The sequence below is a fragment of the Amphiura filiformis genome, chromosome 10 (genome assembly GCF_039555335.1).
Source record: "Amphiura filiformis chromosome 10, Afil_fr2py, whole genome shotgun sequence".
Taxonomy (NCBI): Eukaryota; Metazoa; Echinodermata; class Ophiuroidea; order Amphilepidida; family Amphiuridae; genus Amphiura; species Amphiura filiformis.
The window spans coordinates 58,536,694-58,559,673 of NC_092637.1; the positions used below are offsets into that span (position 1 = coordinate 58,536,694).

Genomic DNA, 22,980 nt, shown 5'->3' on the forward strand with positions numbered 1-22,980 from the left:
AGATTAATGTCCTCCTTGGGTGTACCACTGTGTATGGATTCAAACTGGAATAGTCCATTGTGCAAATTTTGCCTGTATCTCACTCATTTGAATACCTAAGCGGAACAAGGACCCAACTCCACTTTTTTACAAAAATGAGATAGACCCATCATTTTATTGCCAGCATACTGTTCTTCATTGTGTGTAAAAGAAGAGCCCAAATCCACTCTCTAAATTGCCATCCAAATTCATTTAATCATGGTTTTCATGGAAGAAAGGCCCAACTCCATGGATATTAGGTTAAAGTGGAGTTTTGTTTATCCATGAAATCAGCTTTTCACAACAATAAACTTTCTTGTTAACAAATTACATGCTTCTACTTCTGCAATTAATAGATAATTACCAAATTTTTGCAGCTATTTATAACACATCTGATTATGGAACTAACACTTGTCGTATATTAGTGGAAGAAGGGCCCAACTCCGGCTCATAGTAAGACCTGTACCATTGCCATGGAAACATCATTTATCATTTCATATGTATGTAATAAAAATAATGTATGTCTTTTCCAAACATTAAGTTTGTTTTTAATTATCTCAAAAACAGTTTTGATGGGGTTGGGCTCTTCTTCCTCCCAGGTATTCAATTATACAATGCCCAGGTTGGATCTGATAGCACCATCAGATAGCCATGTCTGCTGCCCTCTACTGGTAGTAGTTCACTGATACATGATAGCAACAAATAAATCAGATTAGCTTAATTAATATACTGCCCTCTTTCCCCATCCACTTTTTAGATCAAATCAAGGATTATTCCTTTCATTGGAAAATTGTTGGTAAAAAGGGCAAATGACACAAAGTTTAAGGGACTCGTTTGTTTGTCTAACGTCCCCCGAGCGATTACAAATCCAATGCGGTATGCGTTCTTTTATTTGATCAATAAATCAGGTGTTGGGGTACCCCCTTGAAAACTCACCGGTTTTGGCCCATTATGTTTTGCCAATGGAAATTTGTCTTAAATTTTTGAAAATAAAAATTGTGGGAAATTTAGCTTCCTTCCTGGGAAATTAAAAAAATTTCGAGCCCTGTTGGGTACTGTTATACACGTTTTTGCTTCATATCAAAACTGCTGGAGCCAGGGTTGTAGCTGGGTGGCATTTGATGAAAATCTTGATATTTGGCAATTTGTGCAATTTTGGACTCTGGGTGGTGGGCTCCAGTGCTTAAATTGCAGCTGAGTGGTGAGCTCCAAAACTGAGTGGTGGGCGGCAGCCCGACTGTAGCTACAACCCTGGCTGGAGCAATAAAACTCACAATTTGGACACATATTGTTTTAATGGTAGGCCTCAATGTAAGAGAGAAAACAGAACATGAAAAAAATTGGACCATGCTCCTTTAAAGTCCTATTGTCCATCACCCTATGGATGGTCTTTTTGTTGTTGCAATTTTTTCTGCTTTTGGAATTCTTCTATCTTCTTTGCACGTGCACTTTGGTTCGCAGGAATACCGGTGTGTCTGAATTGGGATCTGTCCTTTAAGTATTGGTCTGTGCAGGACTCCCTCAACTTAGGGTCTTCATATCTGAAAAGACAAGTTGATTAAAAACAGGTGTTATTAACAAATCCAGTTTGTTCAAGTTAATCACCAATAATACATTACGTTTTGTTACCTGGAGAGATTTGATCATGTCTCACCTCCTTTTTCAACCAAATCGACGGTAATAACTCATGTAGTGAGAGATCAACATTTAACCAAAAGTTGCCTCAGGCAAAACTCACTTCCTAGGAACCAAATACCACACAAGATCATTTCTATGTAATTCATTGACCCATTTGTGTTATATACTGCCTATAGCTATAATGACATCCTTGTGATCATCTGGTCAACTCATTCAATTTTCGATCAATTCTCTCCAGGTAGTGAAACGTAATGAATAATGATGATGATAATAATGATGATAATTTTAAAGGAATATATAGTCATTTTTCCAGCAAAATAAATCTCATTTTTCAACTTTTTAGTGTTCAAACTGATATAGTTCGCTAAAGAAAGATTTTCCCAATAAGGCATATCGTGCGGGTCTATATATTATAGTTTTGTCAGAATATCCCATTTTTATTTCACCATTTTTCACTTGCCAAAATGTCCAACTCTGTACTTCATTTCGAATATAACCAGCAGAAATAATCAATATTTCTATTGTTGCATGCAAAATCATCCATCCATGCATATATATATGTGACATGATCAAGGGGAATGAGTCTCATGTCGGCAATTTTCAATTAGAAGTTTTTACATCATTTTCTGGCAGCTTATGAATGTTACATTTTGATGCAAACCCCATCAAAATCGGACATTTGGTTACCAAGTTATGATCAATTTATCAATGGCTGAAAACAATATAAAACAAAAGAATTTGAACACTGTTTTTGCCAATATCTCAGTTGGAAGTCAAAAATGGTGCAATCAAAACCAAAATTCTGACAAAACTATGATATATAGCCCTGTATGATGCATATGGAAATGCCTTTCATTAGCTAATTATTACTTTGAATAGCTAAAAAGTTGACTCCAAAAATAGCTCATGGGTGAAGTTTAGGCTTGTCAAACTTGAAAATCTTACACTAGACGACTAAATTTCACACTTAACTTTAACACCAGGATTTAAAATAAAAATATAGTATCAAGTATTACGGTTTTCTTATGATATTTACTGAAAGAATGAAAATTATCAATTGCTTTTTATTTGGCCGAGAAAATTTATTTTAAATTGAAAAGATTTTAGCTCACAATTTCACTCATTTCATCACCAAATTTGATCCAGTGCCTATAGAGTTTTTGATAGATGAGACAAACAAGAAGATGATCACGAGTAATTGTAGATTGATATATTCATAGCTTTATTCTACACTAAGCAAAGCATCCCTGGTTCCATGTTTCTGTGCTACGTGGCCAGTGGGCCAGGGTGAACTTGAACTGAACTTGAACTGAACTTGTAATTTAATATGTATGTGTGCAGTGTGTGTGTGCAGTACATATATGATATAGTATCCAAAACATTACACCCCTCCCTTCTTTCAGTTTATTTTGCCAAGCAGTCTCCTTTAATTAAAACGCGATAAGTATATTGTGTGCAGTACATATATGATATAGTATCCAAAACATTACAGTGCCTAATGTTGAAATGAGCAAAATTGTGAGCTACACCTTTTCAATTTAAAATGAATTTTCTCAGCCAATTGAAAAGCAATGACTGAGTGAGCCTTGCATAACAATAGCCAGCGAGTGACTGGAGTTCTGAGTGTTGCTTTTCACACCAAAGATTCACAAGCTCAATTGAAGGTGCCCAACGCAATTGCTGTGTATGAAGCAGCCCTGTACTAACATCATGACGGAATAAACAGCACACCCCACACATCCTGTTTATTCTTGGGTACTCTACATTGTATTGTACTTAAAGAATGGCATAGCCAGGACTTTCTCAGGGGTGAGGGGGGGGGGGGCAAGGGAACTTTCCAGGGGGGAAAATGGTAAACAAGGCGGTTCTCGAACCACGAGTCTCGCCTGCTTTTGTGACCGCCTGCTTTTGCGATAACTGTTGGTAGAGAGGTAAATGAATTTGGCGGTTATCGGCTGGGCACGATTATCTGGCCGATGGTAACTGTACCCACCAAGTTTCATGCCCATGCAACAGTTTTTACTAATATGACCTCAGATGACCCCTGGTGGCCCTGAAATGACCTTGTAAAATTTTGGCTCTAAATGTTGACTGTACCCCGCGTGCTAAGTTTCATGCCCATACGACAGTTTTTACTAATTTGACCTCAGATGACCCCTGGTGGCCTCGAAATGACCTTCCAAAAATTTGGCTTTAAATGTTGACTGTATCCATCAAGTTTCATGCCCATCCGACAGTTTTTACTAATTTGACCTCAGATGACCCCTGTTAACCTCAAAATGACCTTCCAAAAATTTGGCTTTAAATGTTGACTGTACCCACCAAGTTTCATGTCCATCCAACAGTTTTTACTAATTTGACCTCAGATGACCCCGAAATGACCTTCCAAAAATTTGGCTTGAAATGTTGACTGTACCCACCAAGTTTCATGTCCATACGACAGTTTTACTAATTTGACCTCAGATGACCCTGGTGACCCCAAAATGACCTTCCAAAAATTTGGCTTTAAATGATGACTGTACCCACCAAGTTTCATGCCCATACTAGTTTTTAATAACTTGACCTCAGATGACCCCTGAGTGACCTCGGATGACCCCGTAATGACCTTCCAAAAATTTGGCAAAACCAAAGAACTATTTCATCAAAGTAATAAATCAAAACAGAAAGATGCTTCCTTTACGAGTTATCACTCATTGAAAGTGCTACTTTGCTATACTTTACATGGAAAGCGACTATCTTAAAGTCGTCATATTTCCTTAATTACATGACCGATGAAGCTGTTATTGGGATATGTGATGCACAGTTGAAAATTAATTATTAAAAGATTTGGTGACCTCAGTTGACCTTTGACCTTGTATGTGACCTTTGACCTCACGAAATTGGATAAAGTATGTTGCTCTGAAAAATCAAATTTGGCAATACCAAAGAACTATTTCATCAAATAAATCAAAACAGAAAGATGCTTCCTTTAAGAGTTATCACTCATTGAAAGTGCTACTTTGCTATACTTTACAAAGAAAGCGACTATCTTAAAGTCGTCATATTTCCTTAGTTACATGACCGATCAAGCTGTTATTGGGATAGAACCTCTGGCCACGCAACTCCCCACCAAGTTACGTCACTGTACCCCATACGGATCTCCAGATAATCTGTTTACAAGGTATTTTGCTTATTACGCATATATTATGCAAATTAGGTACTTAATTACCATATTTTACGCTCAAAATCTAATCAGGTCGAGAACCTCTGGCCCCGCTACTCCTCACCAAGTTAGGTCACTGTACCTCATACGGATCTCCAGATAAGCTGTTCACAAGGGTTTTTTGCTTGATACGCATCAAATATGCATAAATTATGCAAATTAGGTACTTAATTAGCATATTTTGCGCTGAAAATCTAATCAGGTCGAGAACATCTGGCCACGCTTACTCCCCACCAAGTTACGTCACTGTACCCCATACGGATCTCCAGATAAGCTGTTCACAAGGTTTTTTTTGCTTGATACGCATCAAATACGCATAAATTATGCAAATTAGGTACTTAATTAGCATATTTTGCGCTGAAAATCTAATCAGGTCGAGAACATCTGGCCATGCTACTCCTCACCAAGTTACGTCACTGTACCCCATACGGATCTCCAGATAATCTGTTCACAAGGTATTTTGCTTATTACGCATAAATTATGCAAATTAGGTACTTAATTACCATATTTTGCGCTCAAAATCTAATCAGGTCGACACCCTTTGGTCATGCTACCCCCTATAAAGTTTCATCATCATAGCACTTACGGTTCTCAAGATAACGCGTTCACAAGCTTTTTCCGAACGCACACACGCACCCCCCCACACACACACACACACACGGACACACACACACCATAGTGATTACTAAGTCTCTCCCTGAACATTCAGGCGAGACAAAAATGGACTAATACAAAAAAATCATGAAGATCTTCAATATCGACTTGTTTTTGCAAGAGGAACAAGTTCAGACCATTTTGTTAAAATCTGAGCATTTTTATAGACTTGACACCTGTGAGGTTAAAATATTACCTTTGACCATGATTTTGCCTATATCTCAAGAACCGTACATCACAGATAGGTCAAACTATACTTTTTCTGAATCCTTAGAGAAGTTAGTTTGGTGTGGTTTTCATGACTATACCCCCGGTAAAAGCAGGGGCGGTAAAAAGAAGGGAGGAAAAAAGAATTATTAAGAAAAAAGTGCGGAAAAATTATGAAAATGGTTAAATAAATTGTGAAACCAATGGAATTATACATTTATGGCTTTTAGGTCGCTAAAGCCTATAAAATAGGGACGGCAAAGATTTAAAGTGTCCTTAAAATGACTAAAATTGGAACAAAAAATTGACAAAGAGGGACAAAGAAAAAGTGTTTGCTTTTTATTCCGGGGGTTTTGTTTTGTAATAAAACATGTCATGAAGAAAGTCACAGAAATTTGGCTTTGCCCTCTCACACTAAATTCCTGGCTATATCACTGGTATCATCTCTATAATACAGTCTGTATTATGAAAACTTACTGTTTAATTAGACATTCATTAAATGCTTTATTCTGCGGTCGACACTTCCAAAATAAGAGCACCTTGTGATTCCGACAACATTCTAAATATTCTGCAAAGAGAAAAAAAGAAGTCTATGGTTTAAAACCACAAAATCTCACATATTAACCCCTGATAACTACTGCCTTCTTACAGCATTTCTGATTGGTCAATTACACATTATATTCATTGGAGTGACCAATTAAAATGCAGCTTCTAAATATTTAAGCTCAATCCTCTTCAGCCGTACCACCATTCTTAGCATATTGCTGATTGGCTCACGATATCATTATAGGCTTCTTGTGAACAATCAGCAGGTAGCTACCAAGGAGTTTAAACAATGAACAAATTTTAACAATAAACAAAGTTTAAACAATATTGTAAGATACCCTCAATTTATATCAAAATTCAGATTTTGATATAATTTTTTGTAATTAGTACTAAAACAGTCTAAAATGCACTCGCCACTCATAATCCAAAGGTCTGGGGTTCAATTCCCAGCACAGGCAGGTATGTCTGGATTTTTTACTCTGGTTTATCTGCCTATGCATGTTATATTTCCATTGTAATTTCATGTTTAAATGTGCTGTTGTGCGATGTATGTGGTTCTTCTTTCCCCTGTAAAACACCCTGCTAAATAAGGCACTGCATTTGTTACAAAATCTGAGACCTTTAATAAATATTGGGATCCTAATCAGATTTGGTGTTGCAAATAGCTATAATCAGCCAATCAGATTTGGTGTTACAAATATGTATAATCAGCCAATCAGATTTGGTGTTACAAATATGTATAATCAGTACTTTTGGCTCAAAATGAAGAGGGAATATATATCAATAATCAGATTTGAGATTAAAAAAAACACACTAGAAATTGCCACAATAGTAGGTCCAATCCACTAGTTCTTCAACAGCCACGCATGGCAAGTTTGTTTCGCAATGTTTGATAGTTTTGAGAGAGGGGCCGAAAGACTCAGGCTAAGTATAAAAAAATACAATAGATGGGTATGTTTCTTTCCCACTACGCAGGCGCTGCAGCCACTCATTGGCTTAAAGGACTCATTTTTTACGTTCTGTGCATCTAATTACGCATCTTTCTCAAGAAAATTCGATTTTTTGTTGTTGTTAGGTTTTGATATCAAGGCCCTGGCTAGGATTTCAATGCCCCAACAGAAGCTTACCATATTCTGCAACGGTCCCCTCCCACGCACTGAACAAGTGCTACTGTAGTTCCACTTGGCACAGTCACTATATAACTAATGATTCATCAGCAATTCTTTTTTGTACATTATGGCTTTAAGGTGGTACTACACCTCCTAATAAATTTTGTGACTAATTATGCATTTTTCTCAAAAAATAACTACACACTGGTAACAAAAGTTATGTATATTATAGGGGCAAGGAATCCAATTACTTAACTGAAATTTCAGTGATTCAAGACAAGTGGTTCATTATAAATGTTAAGAAATGAGGTACATTCTAGCGGTACCTCTTTTCTTATCATAAATAACATACAGCTTGTCTTGAGTCACTGAAATTCCAGTGAAGTAACTGGATTCCTTGCCCCTATAATGTACATAACTTTTGTTACCAGTGTGTTATTATTTTTTGAGAAAAATGTAAAAATAGTCACAAATTTATCAAGGGTGTACTAGTACATGTACCACCTTAAGTAAGGGGGTACTACACCCCTGCCCAATGTTGTGCCTATTTTTGCATTTTTCTCAAAAATTATAGCGCATTGGGGACAAGTAAGATATGTATATTATAGGGGCAAGGACTACAACTACTGCACTGGAAATTTTACTTCAGCACAGACAACAGTTGTGGAGTTACCATCAAAAATGAGGGAAAACCAATATTTGATCAATAAATCAATAACTACTTGCTTTGAGTTGCTGAATTTTCAGTACAGTAGTTGTAGTCCTTGCTCCTATAATATACAGGGGTGTGAAATGGCTTTAAAAAAAAAATCGGAAAATTTACCAACCAGTGGGTTTCGAAAAAAATCGGAAAATTTACCTACCAAACTACAGTACAAATTCAATGCTATTCCGCACGTAATTCACCAGCAATAAATTGAAGATTAGGCCAAATAAAAAATAAAACATGTTTCACGTCCCCTCCCGCTTCCTTTTTTGAGGTTTCTTCATTTTTATTTTTTGAAATTCAGTTATAACTTTTCAAAAAATATGTCTAGGAAGTAGAGATGCTTTCTATAGCCTTGCTAATATACAAGAAACACTTTTATAAGATTTTGTGATAGTTAGTGGGGGCCTATCTCTCAGAACAACAAATAAAAAGAGGCCTCCTCCTTTTTCCAGGCATTATTGTATATGCTAAAACAGCTCTAATTATGGGTATTTACACCGATTTTGCGATAAAAAATAAAAAATAAAAAGCCCCCTCTTCCTCCTTTTTTTCTAATATCCGCACGTAAAACATGTTTTTTTTTTTACTTGGCCTTATAAGCTTCCATTTCATGGCCTAAATGTGAGTGTCGCTCGACAAAATTACATTTTATGGTAGCCATGATGTATCTTCTCTTAATTCCATATGCTTTTTATGAAATCCAATGTGAAACTTCCGATGGATGGTTTGGATTGTAAATCACTATTTCGTATTTCCCCACAGCGACCACGGCGCCATTTTAACATCATCCAATGGGCGCAGTTCCAAAACAAACGTATTACACAATGAGTATGGACGAGGAATCAAAGAATATCGCGATGATGTTATATATGACCTGCGTTTCATGACCCGGATTCATGACCTTTCAAGCATCGTTAATCTTATTTCCAGTCGTTTTATTGCAACACGTAATGCTATCAGAAGTGCACAGACACTATTTTGATTTTCGATGTTTTAAAAAAGCTGAAATTTAAATCGGTCGGAAAAATGAAAAAAGCGGATTTCCGCTCTGTAGAGGAGATTTCACAGGCCTGAATATACATATCTTACTTGTCACCAATGTGCTATAATTTTTGAGAAAAATGCAAAAATAGGCAAAAAAATGGCCAGGGGTGTAGTACCCCCTTAACAATAATTTTATAGTTTACATGTAGCCTACATGTTGTCTTACCATCTTCATATTGTGTACATGATTGCCTGGCCTTCTCCCTCATCCTCTTGGGTATTAGTGTGTTAATTTCCACTTTCCTGAGATAATTATCATCATGCTTCCATTCTATAAACAGAAGAGAGAGAGAAAAACGGTTACGAACATTTTTGTCATTTTATCATATATGTATACAAGGCCTGCATATAAGAAAATCCCTATTATATGTCAATTTCAGCCACTAGCATCACTGGTCGTATTTTGACTGAAGTGAATGTACAATTATTGTACATCTTCTTAAACTCTTATTCTGTGCCTAATACGGCTATCTGTGAATGCCGCTATTTTCAGTAGATAGCACAAGTCCCAATGCTGTGTGGAAAACTGTGAATGCTGCTATCTTCAGTAGATAGCATATGTGATGTCATATCAAAAGGAGACACTTTTGGGCAGGTTATCAATTTTGAGGTTTATACCTATCTTAAATATAGATGTATTTTGCTCCACAACGCCGTTTTCCCCAATGAAATCGGACATTAAGTAGCGAAGATATTGAGTTCGTAAGTTATGGTATTATAAAATTGGAAATTGAGATATCGGCCTTTAAAAATATTATTGACAATGTCGAGAGTAGGAATTACCTTGAAAATGTCTTAAAAGATACAAGATGCCAGTTATATTCGGTCTGAAACTATCAGACAATATTTTTAACATTAAGAACATCACAAATCCGCAACAAACCCAAATTGTGAAAAATCACTCCCGGGCAGATTTTTGGCTATTTCTCCATTTACTATCCTGCCCAAAAGTGTCTCCTTTTGACATGACACGTCACATATGTCCCAATGCTGCGTGAATGTTGTTGTCTTCAGTAGATAGCATATGTACGAACGCTACATGAATGTCACCATCTTCAGTATATAGCACATGTTCCAACGCTGTGTTAATGCCGCTATCTTCAGTAGATAGCATATGTTCCAATGCTGTATGAGTGCCACTATCTTCAGTAGATAGCATACTGTAAAAGTGGAAATTTTGGGTTTTGCGTGCTCAATGCAGCTAGCACGAAAATAAAAACATGCGAATATGTTCTTTTTATGTATAGGTCTATGTAAGAAGACTCAAAATCATAATCTTTTTTAAACCCAGTGTTACAGTATGTCCTAAAGCTGCATGAATGTTGTTATCTTCAGTAGATAGCATATGTCCCAATGCTGCATGAATGTCGCTATATTCAGTAGATATAACAAGTGCATACCTGCCAACTTTTGAAAACTAGAAATAGGGACACTTGCAAAGCGTAGCGAGCTCGCGACGCGGGCGTAGCGCTCGTGACTATGGCCAGGGGCTTGCTTAAGGGCCCCTGGTGGGGTCGAGGGGGCGAAGCCCCCTGAAGCCTGAGGGTTTCTACACATTTTACACTACAGGAGACACCATTTCTGAGGGGAAATTACATTTAAATGGATTAAAAAATAAGGTTATTTTGAGAAAACAAACCTAGATAACAGCTTTGAAGAATATCTATTATACATGCAATCTTCTTCAAGGACTTGTTTTCTCAAAATTATACCATAAAATATGCAAAGTAGGTACCTAAGCCAAGCAATGTTAGCAGATTTAGCACCCCAAAAGACCACTTTTGACATAAAAACCTGTTTTAGACTTTTTTGAAAAAATGCTTCCTTCATCCTAAAAAAGTGGTTTCAAATGTTCAGTTTCCTATACTTTTGTACATGAGAGACATTCTTCAAAGTTCCTTTTTTGCCTAATAACATGGCATACGTGGCTGAAATTGATATATAATGCGCAATATAATAATGATGATTCATCAAATTTTTGCCCTCCCCTCTTTTTTTCTTTTTTTTTAATTTCCAAAAAATATTTTTGGCCAAAAAAGCAAGTTATAGGCCCTAAATTACTTGCTATTCAAGGTTGAAACCAGAGAAATACTGCTACTAAAAAAAAAAAAATTTGCCAATTTATTTTTACAAAGTTGGATAAAGTTGTACATTTTAATTACTTTTGCTTCTATTGAACAGCTAACAATGTACACTAATTCAATGTGTCCCTGACTGTTCAATAGAAGCAAAAGTAATCAAAATGTACAACTTAATCCAACTTTGTAAAAAAAAATTGGCATTTTTAAATAAAAAGTAGCAGTATTTCTATGATTTCCAACCTTCAATAACAAGTAATTTAGGGCCTATAACTTCATTTTTTGGCCAAAAATATTTTTTGAAAACTAAAAAAAAACAAAACAATTTTTTAAATTTTTTTAATAGAAAATCGGGACATCCCGATTTTATGACGTTTTGGGGGGTCTAAAATCGGGATGTCCCGCCAAAATCGGGACACTTGGCAGGTATGCAAGTGCCAACGTTGTGTGAACGTCGCTATCTTCAGTGGATGGTATATGTTGTGTGAATGTCGCTATCTTCAGTAGATAGCTTATGTTCCACACCTAACGCTGCATGAATGTTGCTATCTTGAATGAATGTTGGGCCTACTATGTAAAGCCAGATGCTGGCATGCAAGAACTTGAAAAGTAGTTGCTGATTTCCAATCACCAGAATTCTAACCTAAAATTTAACACTTACTCTATAACCCTGAACTCCCTCTCTTCCGGGGGTTTGGAAATCAGTTTTTACCGAACTTGAACCATTTCATTCACAAAATGGTCAATTGAGAGTCCATATCACTATATATAGATGTAGCAGATGATATACTATTAGACTATGCCATAGTCGAATTTTGATAAAAAATATATTATTATTATTTAATCATGATGAACGCATTCCGTTGAACTCAAAATTAAAATTAAAGTGTTCAATAGTAAAATGGTCATAAAGAGTTTATAAATTAGATGATTAGTGACAATAAAAGTTATTGAATGCAAAATATCTTGCATAATTATAATGGCTCACTTCAATACTAAACAATTCTGATTTTGGAATCTACCAGTTTATTGATCGCGAAAGCCCGAGTAAAAAATCCGACTATGTACTTTGACTTCTAAGCAGAACTTTACAACGGGACTTTGGTCTCTAAAATACACTGTCAATCATACTTGTTTATCAATCCAATAAACCGCAAGTACTAAGCATGGTAGTATATGACGCGCTAAAATGTACAATAAAATACAAGAAAATTCACATCATAAAACCTCATAACTTTAGAACCAAGTATGCTGGACTTTTGGTGTTTTCAGTAAATGATAACCAAATGTTACTACAAGGTTATAGTAACTCAATTTTCAAAAATGCCTCCTTTGGCCCCCATGGAGCAGATCGTGTCACATATAGCCTACTGGCTTAGGAAGTCTGACCACTAGCCAACTTAATAGTTCTAAAGTTCTGAAGCTTCAAGAAATCAGACCCCAAAGGTCTACATGTAGCATACTCCATATTTTTGCCTTTCTCAATTTCAACTTTCCTCCTTTTAGCCTCCATGAACCAGATTGTGTCACATACGGTCATAAATGCCCATGTAGTGTCCCCCTATATAAATAGTCAAGATTTAATTACTTTGGCTTCAAATTGAATGAAAAAGCTTAATTCCTGACGGTTATTATTAAAAGTTGACTGAAATTATATAGCGATGAATATGATCCAATAATGACAGGATTAATAGCTTACTTGATTGCAAAAAAAGGAAAGGGTAAGGGTAAGGGTAAAGGAGGCAATCCAGTGATCGAAGTGTCCATCTCTCTTTCATTGGCGATTGGACCAAACTCCTCCATGTAATGTTGCTGTAGGGAGATCGCTACACCTCCTCCACAGCGAGTCTGTTACCGTCCCAGCATTTATAGACCTGGGTGGAGAGGAGTAATTGAAAAAAAGTGCATTACTCAAAGGCACAACACGATGGCATCGCCGGGGCTCGAACCTGCAACCTTTCGATTATGAGTTGGAACCTGTTCGGCTCGGCCACCGTGTTCCTTACTTGATTGCACTTCATATAAAATCAGATACTTTTCAAAATTAATGCCATGGTGTACGTGCGAAGCAATCAAGCCACTAAAATTGGTTACTTTTTAATTTGTAGCTATAGGCAATCATAACATTATACTCTTGTGATATTTATACTCCGATTGGGAATATTAAATAACAAACGACATCAAAACCCTAGCTTCAGAGCTGTAAGATTATACAACCATAACAGACACTCAAAAACACTGAATGACATGAAGGCTTCAAAATCCAAGCTTTATAGCTGTAATATTATATAACCATAACAGGCACTCAAAACACTGACTGGAGTATTATAAACAGAAAGCATCAAGATCCTTGATTTATAGCCATACCAGACAGTTACCTCCAGAGAAACTGAATTAAAGCCATGTTGTAACATTTCTATAAAAATAGATTTGTATTTCTTTTCCACAAAGTGTTTATAGTTTTCACTGTCAGATATGTCCCCTTTTAATTTTGACCCGAATTGGGCAAAACAAAGAAAACCGCTACTTATAACTGTAAGCGCCAAGAGTGTTACAAAGAAAAGCGTCAGCTTCAGAAATATACAAATCAGCTGCCATTGTAGAACATGTTGCCTATCAGAATCACATAATTAGGTGGGACGAGGCTCAGTGGCAGCGCTGACGGGGTTTCAAGGGGGCATTTTCTTGTCCCCAAAATTACGTAATTTCCCACTTTTTGCGGCAAAAATTCCTGGTGCCGCCACTGGTGAGGCTCAGGTCATAGATCAAGAATCTGACCAAAACAACATGGCACGCTGACTTAAAGAAGCAATCTGGACCAGAAATAGAGGTAAACTAAGAAAATCACTATTTGAGAAGCTGAACTCGCACATCAACAATGCCTTGAAGTCTTGTGTAACCAAGGGCAGCCAGGTCCGGGAGTAAGAAAGAATGAAGAAACAAGGAGAAAACAAATCTAACTGTACCTGTACCTTGGAGAGTGGGACAGTTAATTTGTTCTAAGAAGAAACAATAATGGGGAAAAGCTGAATTTGTGCCCAATACAATACATTTCAGGCAAAAATTAAAAGACATCACCTTAATCTGGGGGTGTAGATTCCTGTGTGGAAGATTAAGGTCATGTCTTCCATGGGGGGGGGTAATATAAAACATTACAGGAAAAATTAAAAAATGTCACCTTAATCTCCCACACAGGGGATATAGATTCCTGTGTGGAAGATTACGGTGATGCCTTCCATGGGGGTGTATGGATTTCAACTAAAATAGCCCATTTATCACACATTAAAATATAGTCACTGACTCACAGTATATAACAGCGTTGATTAGAATTATACAAAATTGTCTGTTTCACCAGTGATACACTGATAGGCCCAGGCAGACCATGATAAACTGGTGGTCCCGCCCACCACCAGTGCTGCCATTAATACGCCCATGGTTGGTCACGTACACTGGTGATCACTTCACATAACAGGTGTTGTACTACAGCCAATCAAGTAATTGACTCAAGATGAACTGAAATAGTAAGCGTGTATCGACATACTGAGTGTATCTATGATAAATTACAGCAATCGAGACAAACTGATCATTTTGTGATACGCAACAGAGCTGACAACATCACCATGGCTAAGCACGGCTGTCATAAGAGTATCCCTTGTATACTCACAAGCTATATAGCGATACCACTGGTGTTATATTTGCTTTTATTTGTGTGTAGTGAGCTACTGACTGTTAGCGGACAAGACAGCGATGAGATAATGACATGTGAAAAGAGCGATGAATATTTTTCATTTTTTTCTTCAGTTGATTCTAGTTCAAGCTTAACATGTCTAATAGATTGCCCATCTAACTGTACCTGTACCTTGGATAATGACACCATAATCAGTAATTGCACAGATGGAAGTGTATCTATAAGCCATTTTCTGTATCCAATCGATGAGTTGCTTTATCTTGACTGGCAAGGCAGTAATTTGCATAGCATAAAACCTATGGCATTTGAAAGGTTTGGCAGCTCCTTAGAAGAACTGTATCTGAATGGTATTGCATTACAAGAGATGCAGCCTGGTGTGTTTGAAGGACTGGCAAGTCTGGAGAGGTTAGATCTGGATAACAATGCATTGCAACAGATACAGCCTGGTGTGTTTGAAGGACTGGCAAGTCTGGAGAGGTTATCCCTGTCTAACAATGCATTGCAAGAGATACAGCCTGGTGTGTTTGAAGGACTGGCAAGTCTGGAGGAGTTATACCTGTATAACAATGCATTGCAAGAGATACAGCCGGGTGTGTTTGAAGGACTGACAAGACTGGAGGAGTTATACCTGTATAACAATGCATTGCAAGAGATACAGCCGGGTGTGTTTAAAGGACTGACAAGTCTGAATACATTAGACCTGAATAACAATGCATTGCACGAGATACAGCCTGGTGTGTTTGAAGGACTGGATAGTCTGGTGATATCCACGGATGGTATTTTCATACATGAGCCAGTACTTCACACTTTTGGATCATTGAGGATACTAGCAATTCTTAGGTTACACTACAACAAGCTACGCTTTCTTCATCCGAGCACATTTCAAAACCAAACCAGCCTCATAGAGCTGAGACTTGACCATAACCAGCTTCGTTCTCTTTCAAAAAATATTTTTGATAGTCTCATTCACTTACAGTTTTTAAACCTGTCTCATAATTATTTGAATCAAATTCCAATACTGTCAAAGTGTACCTTTTTACAATCAGTAAACATCAGAGCCAACTCGCTGATATGGATACACAGTGAAGTATTTTCAGGGTTGAATAATGAAACCACCATCTTGGTCACCAGAGCTGCAATATGTTGTTATGCATTATCTGTCCAGTGTGAAAGTGATAAGCCACCCTCTCCATTCCTAACATGCAAGCGCATGTTGACATTTGATTTACTTCGAATTATTATGTGGTTTATGAGTATCTTTGGCATATTTGGAAATATGTATGCGCTTTACACCAGATTTAGGCATAGGCGTGATAGTAACAAGGTCCAGTTTCTTCTCATCACAAACCTCTCAATATCTGATCTCACTATGTGCATATACCTCATCATTTTGCTTTCAGTAGATGGGTATTATGCAGATTTTTTCCCATCTAATTCCGAAACCTGGCGAAGAAGTGTGTTGTGCAGATTTGCTGGGGCCTTATCTGTATTATCCAGTGAGGCTTCAGCTTTCTTTATAACACTTATAAGCATAGATAGGTTTCTGGGCATTAAGTACCCATTCGGTGGTCGACGCTTGGGTACAACATTGGCGCGCTCATTGGTAGGCATGCTTTGGTTACTTGCATTTTGTTTTAGCATAGCCGCCTTTGTATTAGCATGCATTGATTCGGATGTTTACAGAAATTCAGAGGTTTGTGTTGGTCTGCCGATTTCAAATCTCAAGGTTTATAATGAAAGTTCTGTTACCACTGGGGAACGGATCATAGATATTGATGGTCATTGGCTATATCATTATAGCAATGAACGCAATACAAAGAATACCTTTGATTACAACAGGGTATCTATGTATTTTTCGACTGCAATGTTTACTGGCCTCAACCTTGTCTGTTTCTTAATAGTAGGTTTCTGTTACATCAACATTTTCTTCACTGCTAAAAAAACTAGCAGAGATTGCGGACGTTCTCGACAATCGAATGAAGAAATACGCATGGCTATGAAAATGTCTCTTCTTGTCCTCTCTGATTTTTTCTGCTGGGTACCAATTGGGATAGTATCGATCCTTGTCCAGGCTGGCGGAGTAGAAGTCAGTCCTACAGCTTATGCCTGGATAGCAACATTTGTCCTGCCAATCAATTCCATCATCAATCCATTTCTGTACACCCTAGCAGGGTTTTTATTTAACAAAGAGAAATGCCCATGTTGTAGACAAAGAGGTCAAGAAGAGAACATTCCAATGAGGCAAATTGCTGGTCAAAGAGATTGAGAAAGATGATAAAAAATCACCAGATGCAGACAAAGTTGTGCAAGTAAGTCATATGTGCATTTTTTTCATTTTCAGCCTATTTTACAAGTTGACCTCAAATGCCCTTTGACCTCAGTGTGTGACCTTGAACATCACCACTACATGGAAGCTCCCATAGTGCAACTATTGCCGAAGTCTGGTTGCATTTGGATTTGAACTGTTCACAGGAGACCAGATTTTTCATTTGCAGCATATTTTACAAGTTGACCTCATATGTGATAATGTGACCTTTGATACCACCAACACATGAATGTACTCTTAGTGCAGCTATGACCCAAGTTTGGTTGCAATAGGATTTGAACTGTTCACCTGAGAGCATTTAATCCAAACTTCAACCAAAACTTTAACTAATTTATCACATACACCCCTAATACACCCCAGATACACCCTCTACATACAGCCATCCATTTGGAAAAGTGAAATCACATATAGGTTTCTTACCTTCAGCAATACAAAAACTTGACCACATTTATCTCATGAAGCTTTGGGTTTTGAGATTGCTCATCATTACACAGCCGTGACGTTAGTCACGGCTGTGTCTTTTTTCTTACAGGTTCTTTCTTTCTTTCTTTCTTCTTTCTTCTGTCAACCATTACATTTGCTCTAGCACTCACATGCTTACATCGATTTTGACCTAACTTGGTCACAATGATCATTGACCGTGCCCCTACATGTCACATGAAACTTGTGGGGTCAAAGGTCATGCAGAGGTCACAGGGGTCAAAAACGTAAAAAAAAAAAAAAATGCATCTTCTGCCACAACTTACGGTGGACAGTGACCCCACTTGCACACATGCATTGTTATTACCCAGTGTCTATGTGGTGTACACAGATTTGGGGTCAAAGGTCATTAAGGGGTCACTTCGGTATAAAACGAAAAACCTTCAAAAATTTTTATTAGCTAAGTAAAACATAGCACAGTAACGGTATGTTCACATATGATCTGCAGTCACCCAATGTATATGTGGTATTTTTTTTTATTTGGGGTCAAAGCTCATTAAGGGGTCACTTCCGGTATAAACAGAAATACCTTTAAAATGCATCTTCTTCCACAAATTATGTGGGACAGAGACGCCACTTGCACACATGGATTGTTATTACCCAGTGTCTATGGGGTGTACACAGATTTGGGGTCAAAGGTCATTAAGGGGTCACTTCCGGTATAAAACGAAATACCTTCAAAAAATTTTATTATCTAAGTAAAACAAGGGACAGTAACGGTATGTTCACACATGATCTGCAGTCACCCAATGTATATGTGGTATTTTTTTATTTGGGGTCAAATCTCATTAAGAGGTCACTTCCGGTATAAAACGAAATACCTTTAAAATGCATCTTCTTCCACAGATTCTGTAGGACAGTGACGCCACTTGCACACATGCATTGTTATTACCCAGTGTCTATGGGTGTGTACACAGATTTGGGGTCAAAGGTCATTAAGGGTCACTTCCGGTATAAAACGAAAAACCTTCAAATTTTTTTATTTGCTAAGAAAAACATAGGACAGTAGCATCGTATGATCACACATGAATTGTGGTTACCCAATTCATATGTGGTATTTTTTTATTTGGGGTCAAATGTCATTAAGGGGTCACTTCCGGTCTGAGACGAAAAACCTTCAAAATGTCCTTCTGCCACAAATAACATGGCAAAGTGATGCCACGTGCACACATACATTGACATTAGCCAATGTCTATGGGGTTTTCATATATTTTGGGGTCAAAGGTCATTAAGGGGTAACAACACGGCTGTGTTCGTGGTCTTAGACCACAGCTAAGTCTAGTGTGATTTAATTTGCTCCTGGAAGCATCACAAGTCCCTACCATCAAGACTTGTCACCTATACACAGTACTATGCAAGTCTAAAAGACAAAAGGCAGCTATTGCACATGCAGAAAGCTGAATCTTGGACAGCTATCCAGTTACCCCGATAGCAATTGCTTTATTCCGTGTGGGAGTAACTGGATTTTTGACCAAGATTATACTCGCTGCATTGCACATATCACTTTCCTGCACTTATATGACAAATTGCAAGTGACCAAAGCATGCCTACTAATGAACGCGCCAATAGTTTTTGTACAACATATGCATCTAAAAGATTTATGTACATGTATGGTTCCTGTACAACATTTAAAACATATTTACAGTATTTATAATGTTCAAAATATTAATTACAGTTTCTGTACAACATCATGTATTTTTACAGTATTTTAAATATTTATGTATGGCATCTGTGCCATGGATTTGCATATTTTACAGTATTTTAAATATTTATGTATGGCATCTGTGCCATGGATTTGCATATTTTACAGTATTTTAAATATTTATGTATGGCATCTGTGCCATGGATTTGCATATTTTACAGTATTTTAAATATTTATGTATGGCATCTGTGCCATGGATTTGCATATTTTACAGTACCGTATTTTAATGTAATATTCTAGATATTTATTACACAGTTTTTCTGTACAACATTACATATTTTTACATAAATAATTACTGTTTCTGTACAATATTTGCCTACTTACAGTATTTTTAATGTTCAAAATATTTTAGTTTCTGTACATGTACATTATGTATTTTTACAGTACTTAATTTAATATTTATGTACATGTGGTTTCTGTACAACATTCAATACAATTGGCATTTTATAGTATTTTTTTCAAAGATTTATACAGTTTCTGTACAAACATTGCATTTACAGTATTTTAATGTTCTAGATATTCATTACACAGATTCTGTACAACATTTTGCATTTAACAGTATTTTAATCTATGGTTTCTGCGCAACATTCGCATATTTACAGTATTTTTAATGTTCTACATAGGTCAATCCAAAGATGTGAGTAGTGAACACCACGGATAGGAAATGATTCCTGACGACCCTCCTCATGTTGACTTTTCACATGCTCCCCTCAGTGGTGGATCCAGGATTTTTGAAAAGGGGGGGCACAAACTTAGAATCATCGGCGCGACAGCGATGTACGTCGCGCTTGCGCGACGCAGGGGGGTGTCTGAGGGGGGATGTGCCCCCCTCATAAGTGAGAAACTTGTGCAAAATGAAGACCTAATTGAAGCTATTTGGTGGACCATTTTGGCATTATTATTGTGTCAAATTTTTATTTGAACAAGCCGAAAATTTGCGAAATGACGGTCCAAAGTTGAAGTCATTTGTCGACAAGCTTTCACTATTATGTGTAAATTATTGCTTTAAACATGAAGGGTCGGGTGTTAGAAGCGAAAAGGTTATTTTTCTTTATGCATACGCAGGGGGTGTCTGAGGGGAGAGACTTTTGCAAAATAAAGACATAATTGAAGTCATTTGATGGACTATTTTGGCACTATTTTTGTGTAAAATTCTAATTTGAAAAAGCCTTTAAAATTTTGCATTAAACATAAAGGGTCGGGTGTCCAAAACAAGCGAAAAAGGTTCACTTCTTTATGCATACGCAGGGGGCGTCTGAGCTGAGAGGATGTGCCCTCCTGAGGAGTACTTGGTGGACCATTTTGGCACTATTATTGTGTAAAGTTTTAATTTGTAAAAGCCGAAAATTTGTGAAATGAAAGCCAATTGAAGTTATATTCGTCGACAATTTTTCACTATTAATGTGTAAATTATTGCTTTAAACATAAAAGGTCCGGTGTCCAAAGCAGAAGTGAAAATGGCAACTTCTTAGCTCTTCTTTATGCATACCCCAGATGGGGAATGTTCCCTTCTGAGAAGTTGGAAAATTTTGAAAAATGAAGGTCCAATTGAAACTATTTGGTGGAAAATTTTTAATACTACTATTATTTGAAGTCATTCGTCAACAAATTTTCAATATTGTGTCAATTAATGCTTGAAAAATAAAGGGCCTGGTGTCCAAAGCAGAACGGTGAAAATGGCAACATGAAAATGAAGGCACGATTGAAGCCACTCATAGACCATTATTCAATATTACTGTAGGCCTAATTATTGCTTAAACATGTTAAAACATAAAGTGTACAGATGTCCAAAACAGAAGTGAAAACGGTCCCCTGTTTATCTCCCCTCAGAAATTTTGCAAAATGAAGGTTTTAAGTCATTCAAGTTGGTGCATCATTTTTACACTTTTATCATTGCTTAAAACAAAAAAGGTCCCGAACTCAATTTGTGAACCTTTAAATATTACACTGGATCCGCACCTGGTCTAAAAAAGAAGCCTACTGACTTCTTTATCCATACGCGGAGGGAGGGTGTCTGAGGGAGGATGCGACCCCTCAGTATTTGGAATAAAAATCCCTTTAAAAAGGGATGGACCGGGACAGTATTGATTCCATGTGAAGTATGAGTATATGCTTTTGATATATTATTTTCTTTGATAGTATTTGATGGCAAGAGATGGTCTGAAATTATATTTGGGACATAAAATATAATGATGTACGTGTAATTGATGATAAATTAAAGAAATCATTCTGCAAACATATCGGTAATCTTCCTTTAATATTCTGCAAGTTATGCGCAATTACCTGCGGTCAGTTGATGTTATTGTTTTGAAATTAGAATATACAATTACAAGTATTGTTCAAGTAATTATCTATGCTATCCTGTATCGTTTTATGGATAAACATTTTTAGGTCCTAGCTATAATATGGGCATAATTTATAAATGTAGGCCTATAGTATTGAACAATGTACCCATTTGACATGCACTTATAGAAAATAAACAAATTATTGTCTTAATTTATTAATTATAAATAAAATGACACTTCATAAAATTACATTCAACATGATGAAAATGATTGAAGAGAAAACACACAATGTAGATTATTATTAAACGGAGTAGGTAAGATGCCATGTCCATAGCTTCATGAGGAGTTTCGGACTAAACAATCAACACAATCAGAAAAATACAGTCTAAAAGTGAAGATTGTATTTGTAGTCATGGTAGTGAGTAATCAGTCCTTTATGTGCTTGACACTATCTAGTATATATATAGTAAACTATACATTGCGAATTAATATAAAATATAAATGTCCATGTAAGGTGAGTTTATATAGCGAATAAACTAAAAACTGCAATGTATTTCTTAATATTAATAATAGGCATAGGTAAAAAGCAGAAAAGACAAAAAGACGAAACAATTTGGAGTAATGAATGAAACATACTGTTTCAGTGTGCATGTTCTCATTATTGATGGTTTGGAGGACTGTCATGTAAATTGGATGTAAGCGTGATCCTAAAAATGCCTTATACGGTGACCCAAACTAATTTAATTACAAGACCTCTTCTACATTGAGGCTGGCTTTCCCTTTTAAAGGGAATTTTTACTAGTGCACGGGTGTACAATTTAATTTATGCAAAGATAGTTAGTAGTCCGATGGTATAAATAGTGAAGGAGACTAGCCCCTCACTATCTATCAGGTTCACTCACAGTCGCATACTGCTATGCTAGCTGCAAGTTAAACCCAGTGGGGCCGGGGGTAGTACCACAGAGCATACCTTGAGAGGACACTTGGCTCATTTGCATGGCAGTCGGACTCTCCATTGTATTTGTTCATTTGTGTATGGAGAGCAATGGCGACCCTTCATTGTATTTGTTCATTTGTGTATGGAGAGCCATTCTTGGAGCCCATGGGACTCAGGCTAGGTCCTCAGGTAGAGTCAGACGCTGTATATACTAGAAACGCATATTCTTAATTCGCGTTTATTCAATGTTAGCATTAAATTTGTATTGCCCGGCAGCGCCGCAAATGGAAAAACCTGAATTTGTTACATAAAAAGAAATGAAAATTAAAAAAAGTCGGGTTCCACCTGAGTACATAT

The 22,980-nt window shown here is 36.9% G+C and overlaps 1 protein-coding gene across 1 annotated transcript in view; it reads right to left on the bottom strand.

Moving 5' to 3' along the window:
* Positions 1 to 119: 119 nt before the first annotated feature.
* LOC140163078 (COX assembly mitochondrial protein homolog) overlaps positions 120 to 22,980 on the bottom strand; it is a 48,987-nt gene continuing 26,126 nt past the window's right edge. The window contains exons 2-4 of the mRNA XM_072186450.1: positions 9,294 to 9,398; positions 6,197 to 6,287; positions 120 to 1,559 (exon numbers count right to left, since the gene is read on the bottom strand). Of these exons, the coding sequence (XP_072042551.1) occupies positions 1,397 to 1,559; positions 6,197 to 6,287; positions 9,294 to 9,398 (359 nt within the window). The 3' untranslated portion in view covers positions 120 to 1,396. The remainder of the gene's footprint in view (positions 1,560 to 6,196; positions 6,288 to 9,293; positions 9,399 to 22,980) is intronic.